The following is a 9,225-nucleotide window of genomic DNA, read 5'->3' on the forward strand; positions in this document are numbered from 1 at the left end:
TTACAACAATATGAGGCATATACTTGACATCATAAGCACCTAGCATGGTTCCCCACTTAGCAATTCTGCCTGTGTAGGTTTGATTTCCGTAAAAGGGCTTGCAAGGGAAGCTGAGTGAGCACCACCACAGCATGTGCCTGGAAATAATGAGGAAGTGGCGTGTACAATGGCCAATATTGCCTTCTCCAGGGGTAAATAACGTGTCTCAGCTTCTTGCAAGGATTTGATAACATAGTATACAGGTCTTTATACCCCACTCTCGTTCCTGACCAAAACTAGATTAAGGTATTATCCATGACGGCCAAGTACGCATATAGCACTTCCTCTTTCTCGGGCCTAGGAAGGATTGGGGGGTGTGACAAATATTGCTTGAGCTCCTCAAAGGCCAATACACACTCCTCGGTCCATTGAAAGTCCTTCCATTTGTGGAGAAGCTAGAAAAATGGATGACACCTATTTGTTAATCGAGAGATAAACCTATTGAGAGCTGTTGCCATTCCTGTTAATTTCTGTACCTCCTTAGGGTTCTGAGGAGGATGCAAGCTATTAATGGCCTTAATTTGATTGAGATTGACCTCAATTCCTCGGTGGATTATCATGTAACCTAGAAACTTTCCCCAACTGACCCCAAAAGAACACTTAGACGCATTTAAGCACAACCCATGTTCCCTCAACACCGAGAACACCTCCCCCAAATCTGTTAAGTGCTCTGCAACTTGCTTACTCTTTATTACCATATCATCAATGCACACCTCCATGTTCCCTCCCATTTGTGACCCAAACATTTGTGTCACCATTCTTTGATATGTGGATTCAGCATTCTTAATACCAAATGGCATCATGATCGTGGTAATTTCCGGTAGGAGCGCGGAAAGTAGTTTTTTCCTGGTTGAACAATGCTAAAGGTATTTGATGATACCCCTGGAATGCATCCAAGAAACTCATTTGAGGATGTCCAATCGTGGCATTTATCAGTTGATCAATTCGAGGAACGGGGAAGGGATCCTTCAGACAAACCTAATTCAGATTCGTGAAGTCCACACACATACGCCACTTTCTATTCTTCTTCTTTACCACCACGGTGTTAGCCAGCCATTCGAGGTAAAAAATTTCTTTAATCGCCCCCACCTGCTTAAGTTTGTTCACTTCTACCCTTACTGCTTTACATGCTCCTTTGATGACCGTTGAAAAGGTTGCTTTCTTGGGGTTGCCTCTAGATTTATGTTTAACTGGTGACATATAAACTCGTGATCTATCCCGGGTACGTCATAAGTGTTCTAAGCAAACATATCAATATTGCCTGACTACCAACCAACTCCCCTACTCTCCCCTGTGTGGGGTACTTGACTTTCAGATGCAAAGTTAAATACACCGCACCTATAGCATGAAGCTAGGGTCTGGCCAAGATAGCGGTGTAAGGAGAATAAGCTTCTACCACAATGAAGTTGACCTGCACCTCCCATCAAAACCTTAGTGAGTCATAGCTTTCTAAGTGCTCGGGTTTTAGATTCAACCCTTTATACAAATCAAGGTACATGATCTCTGTCTTGCTCCCCTGGTCAACCGACACTCTTTTTACATCATATCCATTGATCCTTATAGTGACTACTAAAGCATCATCATGCAGCTGGAGTGTTCCCATTTTATCCTCTTCTAAAAAACCTAAGGTAGGGGTAGTCATCATCTTAGCTTTTTTAGGAGCCCTATTCCTGTCCTCTAAATTAGAGCCCTTAACCACAGACATAACCCCCGAACAGGCACCAACATCACCTCTTGGCCTGGCAAAGATCACGTTAATAGTGCCCAATGTAGGCCGAGGAGCTCCATCCTTCTGAAACCTAACTCTTGAGTGCCCATATTGGCTCGTAGGCTGATACAAGAACTGACCGAGTTTCCCTGCCTTCACCAACTGATTTAGGTGATCTCGTAGAGTGCTGCAATCCTTTGTTGTGTACCCTTTGTCCTGATGATAATTGCAATAAAGGCTTTGGTTCCTCCTAGATGGGTCCCCACCCTTCTTATTAGGCCACCTGAAAGATGATATATATATTTTTATCTTATTTAGTATTTGATAGACTGGTTCCTTAAATAATGAATTAATCACTTGAGCCCCCGTAGATGACGTTTGATTGGGGAAATCCCTTCTGGGACGATTATTATTATATCCTCCTCCTTGAGGATCTCTCTTCTCTAGGAACATCTTAGCTTTACCCATTCCCTATATCTGATCATCCTCCACTCGTTTATATTTATCTATGCGACCCATAAGCTGACACATATTCAGAGCAGACTTCATTGTTAATGACTTCCTCAACTTATGCTTCGTCGAGAGCCCACCCTTGAAAGTTTCTCAAATTCTCCATCTATTTTGTTATACGTTTCCCAATATTTGTCCGAGTAAGTCTTGAGAGTCTCTCCCTCCCTCATCGTCATGGACAATAAAGAATCTACTAGTTTGGAGACTCTACTACATGTTATGAATTTAGTGCCAAAAGCTCTTGTCAGCTCTTCAAAGGACATTATTGACTCCTCTTCCAAGGCATCAAACCATCGCATGGCTATTGGCCAGAGGCTGGAAGGGAAAACCTTGCACATAAGGGCTTTATTACTAGAATGAACTGCCATCTTTTGAGTGAAGTGGCTCACATGCTCCACAGGGTCAGTCCTCCTATTGTAAACGGTGAAAGTTAGCTGTGAAAATTGCTGAGGAAGCTTTGCCTTGTTAATTCTCCTAACAAAGGGTGGCTTAGAAATTTGTTGAAGTGCCTTGTTCATCGCATATTCCCCATGCTCTGGTGAGATGACCCTTGCCTGCGTTTGTACTTGCCTTTTTCCAGCTTATCCTGATGAGATGAGGTTGAGAAGGACTCGCTGGATGGAGTTCTTGACCTGTGGCGATATGAGCGGTCCTTACTTCCCCCTGATCCATCACTTGATGGGGGTGATGGACTACTTCTGTCACACTTTCTTCGCCGCAATTTCTTGGGCAGGTGATCTATCTCACACCACAACTTTTGTGTCTCAGGGTTGTGTGAGACCTGGCTCCTTGACCTTGAATGACTCTGCTCAGTGTGCTCAGTATGGTATGACTCTACCATAACACTTGGTGTATGGTGCCTGCCTCTCCTCTGTTCCAGAATAACAAAGAGATTCTCCCTTTGTGAAGTAATATATTCTTCCCTATTCTGCTCTAGGTTGGCCATGACTTATCAGACAAAGTTTCAAACTCCCCATAGACGGCGCCAATTGTAAGAGCATGAAATTTGGCAGCCCAAGTCCACCAAAAATAGTGAGATTGGAATTCTGAAACCCAGCCCAAATCAATTGATGTTTGTATAGAGAGTGGGATGAACAAGTTTGAGCTTCGCCCAAGGACACAGATCGAGAAAGAAAGACCAAAGGCCTAAGGTTTAAATATATGAATGGATCTTTACAAGCTTGTCCAAGGACATAGTTCTTGATTGGTACAAATACTGTTCACTCTCTCTCAGCTACTATTCTATCTGTGATTTCTCTTTTTCATTTCTCGCTGGATCCCCTTTATCTGAGAGTCTATTTTGTTCATATACTCAATGACATCTTGCATCCTAGCCCTCCATCTTTAATTTTTCCAAATCACCTTAGGACACTTGTCCCATTAAACTTCTGGTGAAGGTGGTGGAAGGAGCTGCTGAGCTGTGGATCCACTGTTCAGGTCACTTCCTCATTAATACAGCTGATAAAGGTGTTGCCAACTATTTAATGCAGAGGAACATGTGAGACTTTTACAAGAAACTTCCCACAAAGATCCCATTTAACTCCTGAGGCACCCACTTGCACCCATTATATCCCCCAAGGACGCTTCGTCACTTCCCATTCTATCCTTGGACCACCTCACTCCTCGGGTCGTTAACGCTCCTTCCAGAGGAATAATTGAAGGCTACAATAGTGCTTCCCATCTTCAGTCCTCGGGTCCCCACAACAGTATATCCTCCACTCTCACTTATATAATGATAAGAAAGGAAGAAAATTTAGTTTTCATGGGAGGCTTTAAATTTAATTTTTGAAAGACAGTATTAAAGAAATAATTAGAATTATTATGAGTTTTATTATAAAATTTCTATAAATTGATATAATAATAAATGTAATCAACACCATTTGAATAACATAATAAATATTTTCTATAAAAAAAACCATAATAAATAAATTATTATTATCATTTTTACTAATGTCGACCCACATAAATTTTATATAACAATGCTATCATTACTCATTTTAAGAATATGTTTGGCATCAGTTTTAACTTGTAGCCGTGGGTTTCAGTTATTTTAACTAGTAAAGTCTCTAATGATTATATAAGAGATTTGTGATTCAATTTCTGCTTACACCAAAAATTGATTAGTGTTTTAGTTTGATGATAAATAGCTATTATCAAGAGCAGACGCCATAGATTGAAACTTTTTAAAGAAAAAAAAATTGTAGTTTTAAGCTTTTCCGTACAATTTTATAAAATCTCAAAATTTTCACTTTTTAAAATATTTTCAAGTTACACCAAATTTTCAATACAAAGTTAAATGAGTTCTCATACAGGCACTCTATATTTTTTTCAACTTTAAGCCACCTGGCACAGCTGCCAACACCATTTGTGGCTTTTGCTTATTCTACTATTTTTCTTAGTCCCACCGCCCAATTAATCACACCCCCAATCAAAAACACAGTTCACAAATAGACAAATATTGCTAGTGATTGTGAACGCTGAACAAGACCCTTTTCAAACAGGTTGACGGCTTGAAGCAACTACCGGCTCCATTGAATTGTTTGTTGCCACGTGCCTCCGATCTCAATCGTCGATATATCTACGTGGAACTCATCCAAGTACTCCATGTTGCACCCATTATATTATGATTATCATCATGCATTGATTTATAAACTTTTGTTGGGATTTTATTTTTTTATTTATTTATTTTTTCAAACTTTTGAGTGACAAGTTTTTCCACGAGCATAGCAATCAAACTTAAATCATTGTTGTTTACTTTCACATTTCGTGTGCCCAAAGAATTAAACTCTCTCTATAAGCACAACAAATTTGGACTTTGGAGGCAAAACCAAAGTCTACTTAAATTAAAGCTACCTTTGATGCTGATTATTACTATTAAGGTCTCAACAGCTTTTCTTTATGTACGTACGTAATGAAACGCCTATATAATAAGTGCGAGTAGCAAACGAAGGTGTACTCATATATTAAGAGCTAACAAAGCTTAAAGGGATAAAGAGCAAAACTTTGAAGCATTTTTCTTTTGGGTTTGTTGATTTGTTCTCTCTTTTGAAGGTAAGAAGGAATCCCCAGATCTAGAGCGAAGTTTCGTACAGATTCCAGGAAATCCAACTTTTTATATATATATATATATATATATATATATATTTATTTGCTCATTTATTTTGTGTTTGAATAATACTGAGGACAAAACAACTTTCACAAATTGCTGATATATTTAACTTGTTACGATTAAAATAATATTGCTTTTTATCTAGTTTAATTATTGATAATTTGATATTGCTTTTTAATCATTCAATCACATTAAAATAGGTTAACAATTTTGAAAATATTGTGAAAAATGTTGTGTCATCTATATTTTTTTGTTTTTTTAATGTCTTTCGTACACACACCATGGATGTTTTTCATTGATTCATCCGTTACTGTTAGACCACCAGCTATATATTAATCTATACAAGCCATCAGGACCCATGATAAGAACCACTACTAGTCCTTCATTAATTTCTCTTCTCCTGCATTTTTTTTCCTGATCATTCAAACAACAAGTTCAAGTTTAGACTTGTCCTTGTCTACTGCTTAGAGTGTTCTCTCTTTGTCATGTTTGCTTTCCTTTAAATTTAACCTTTTCAACTCTCAAGCTTATCTTTAAGCTTTTGCATTTCTGGCCCATCTGCTTTTTATTAATACAAAAAGTCTTGCAGAAACTTCTCTTAAGAATAAAATCATCCTGAAGCTAGAGATTTGAAGAAAAAAAAAAAAATGGGAGTAGAAGGCACTTTGGAATACTTATCCACTTTATTAAGCAGTGCTAAAAAACGCAAGAAGAAGAAGCAAATTCAAACTGTAGCGCTCAAAGTCAGGATGGACTGTGAAGGGTGTGAGCGTAAGGTCAAGAATGTTCTCTCCGGAGTAAAGGGTATGTTTCATTTCCTATTTTTTTCTTTTATCTCTATTGTTTTTTAAGTTTCATGTCAGTGATTGATATCAAGGCTACAGACAAATCAAAGGTTTATTGTGTCATTAGACTTACTGGTGTTCAAAAATAAGTCAAGAGTCACAAAATTTTCTACAAAAGAATGTAAGTGATGTGAACAAATTATAAAAACTTAGTATCTTTATTATTATGAAAATTGTTATGTCGGTAGCATTACTCAGTGAGCAATTGCTTTATCATCATGGGCTATACCTAGAGATAACACTGATTTTATTATTATTATTATTTTTTTGGCAGGGGCTAAATCTGTGGACGTGGACAGGAAACAGCAGAAGGTGACTGTTACAGGCTATGTTGAGCCAAAGAAGGTGTTGAAGGCAGCTCAATCAACCAAGAAAAAGGTGGAGATGTGGCCTTATGTTCCATACACACTGGTGGCTCATCCTTACGTTGCTCAGGCTTATGACAAGAAGGCACCTCCTAATATGGTCAGGAGCATTCCCAATACTGTCACAATTAATGAGACCACCGTGGATGACCGCTACACCACCATGTTCAGCGATGAAAACCCAAATGCCTGCTCCATCATGTAGATCAAATATTAAAAATTCGATCTGCTTGTATAGAAACATTAATCGTAGGCTAAGCTACTAGCTATATATCTAGCTGCAGCAGGGGTTTGTGTTTTGTTGATAGGGTTTGATGATTGTAAGTCCGCTAAGTCGCTAACATTTCACTTTTTATTTATTATTATTATTATTATTATTATTATTATACATGAAATGAATTAAAACCTAGGCTTCATGGGTAAGATTGTAAAGGAGCGTAATTAAGCCGAGTTGGGTATTAAAAGTAGAGATTTGTTCATTTTAAATATAAATTGAATTTGAGTTCATCATTAAAGAAGATTACATGTTAAAACTTAGTTCATTTTCTTATCAAATAAGTGCGAGTTTGTTCATGAGTTACTTGATAAACTTAGTCTTTTTTTTATATATAGTCAAACCATGACTAAATTTTTTTTACTCATTCAAAAATCTATATTAATAATTAATAACTAAATTAAGGTTGAAACTATATTAATTGAGTTAACTAGATAGATTTTCATACATGAATTTGAAAAAACAAGGTTGACTAACTTTGTGTCGTTAAAATTTATATATAATTTGTACTATGAATGGACTATGTGTGTGTGTATATATATATATATATATATATATATATATATATATATATATATATATATTATCAATAAATTACAAATAATAACTTGATATCATACAAACTCATTTATAAAATTATAAAATCTAATATCAATTAAGTTTGTATAATAGTTGTACTATTAAATAAGTATACATAAACATATAATATTATATTATATACATTGAAATTGAGTCTCATGTTCATGAAATTGCTCAAGAACATTATTATGTTTGAGCTTAATTAACTTGTTTAATAACCAAGCCTAGATTGGACTTTCTTAACTTATTTACTAAACAAATAAACATAAACAAGTCATTTTTCGAGCAAAGCTTCAACTAAACCTTGTTAATTTATAGCACTATTCAGGGCTCATTAGTGTTCGCACTTTGTAAGTTACTTTGAACATAAACAGCGCCCCTTGTATATGCATTTGATGATATAGATTTTGTCATTGATGAGTATAGCTAAGGAGAAGTGGTCCTGGCCGACTGGCGTCTGCATTATTCGCAAGAAAATTTAGAAAGAAGGTAGGACTGGGAATTAATCCAAAGGAATATTCACCTTAGCCAACTATATATTCACCAACCAATACCAAAACTCGCTTACACCAGAAGTATTTGAAAACCTACTTTTTGAAAATTAGCATATATAAGAAGATGCAGCAGTACCTAATAATTAGCTGCCTCCTAGACAAAATGCACCTTTCATAAATTTATCATCTCAAATTTTATTGTAATATCTTGCATCAACTATTGTAATGACTCTAATGTTATCATAACGATTTTTGTTGTTGTAATAAACATATATATTTTTTCTTGTAGTGAATGAGTGATTGTCATTTTCTAAGAGCCAATGATTTTTATTTTTATATAAGATTAGAAAAGGGCCAAGGTTAATTCAAGGGAGTAGTTTAAGCCAAGAATCACAAATTCACAATTTAGAGTATTAAATACAAATTCCAAAATCCAATTGTAAAGATGACAATGGAAACCTATGCGTGGTGAGGTTACATAGGCCCATGGAGTAAGCATCCTTTAGGGCCTATTCGTTTGGATAAGTTTTGTCCTTATTCTGGGCTCATTAGAATTTAGCTGGTGGGCCGAATTGTTCAAAGACAAGGGTCATTCCTAATTATAATCTGGTTTGAGCTTGGGCTCAGAACAGCCCAAATTTCTGGTTAAATTGAATTCATCCATTATTAAGTCTTTGAATTGACTAAACGTGTTCATTAATATTTGTATCTAAAAAAATGTTCATTGACATTAGTTTGTAGTTTTTTTTAAATAAAATTTATAATAATTTTAGCATTATATATATATATATATATAATGCTAAAATTATTATAAATAATATTACTATATATATAGAACATCAAAGAATTCTGAATCTCGAGAATTTAGTTTTTAAAAAATAACCCGAAACAATGCCGACATTGGTCATAATATATGCCTCCCATGTTCTGATCCATTACAAAGTTTGCGGCCGCAAAGTTACTAATTAGCAATAAGGAATGTTCGACAAATCCAAAAGACTCAATCTCACCATGCGTTCTCTATTGAGAAAGAAGTTTCTGGTTGAAAGAGAGATCTTTTGAGAGAAAAGAGATTTCTTATTCCAGAAAGTAAAATGTACAAAAGTAACTAATTAAATAAGCTCTGTTTCTTTATATATAGCAACAGAGGTGTTAATATCTAAAACAGAAAATTAACTAATTTCCTAATCTAACGGAAATACATATCCATCGTTGGATGCGTGACAGCTGGACATCTCAAACAACTAATTGGGACTTAATTCACTCACATGCTGTGCACATGCTTTCACTAAACTACACACT

General features: G+C 36.0%; 2 protein-coding genes across 2 annotated transcripts; one reads left to right on the plus strand and one right to left on the minus strand.

Moving 5' to 3' along the window:
• Window positions 1–1,462: 1,462 nt before the first annotated feature.
• Window positions 1,463–2,775, minus strand: LOC142612405 (uncharacterized). Its single transcript, XM_075784502.1, has 2 exons — window positions 2,378–2,775; window positions 1,463–2,030 (listed from the first exon to the last, which is right to left on the minus strand). Exons 1-2 carry the CDS (start codon window positions 2,773–2,775, stop codon window positions 1,463–1,465), a joined length of 966 nt encoding a protein of 321 aa, XP_075640617.1.
• A 2,250-nt stretch (window positions 2,776–5,025) lies between these two features.
• On the plus strand, window positions 5,026–6,954 carry LOC142613761 (heavy metal-associated isoprenylated plant protein 24). The gene is made up of 3 exons (XM_075786247.1): window positions 5,026–5,308; window positions 5,956–6,170; window positions 6,486–6,954. Exons 2-3 carry the CDS (start codon window positions 6,014–6,016, stop codon window positions 6,779–6,781), a joined length of 453 nt encoding a protein of 150 aa, XP_075642362.1. The 5' UTR covers window positions 5,026–5,308; window positions 5,956–6,013; the 3' UTR covers window positions 6,782–6,954.
• Window positions 6,955–9,225: the final 2,271 nt, after the last annotated feature.

Source organism: Castanea sativa, chromosome 10 (genome assembly GCF_040712315.1).
Source record: "Castanea sativa cultivar Marrone di Chiusa Pesio chromosome 10, ASM4071231v1".
Taxonomy (NCBI): Eukaryota; Viridiplantae; Streptophyta; class Magnoliopsida; order Fagales; family Fagaceae; genus Castanea; species Castanea sativa.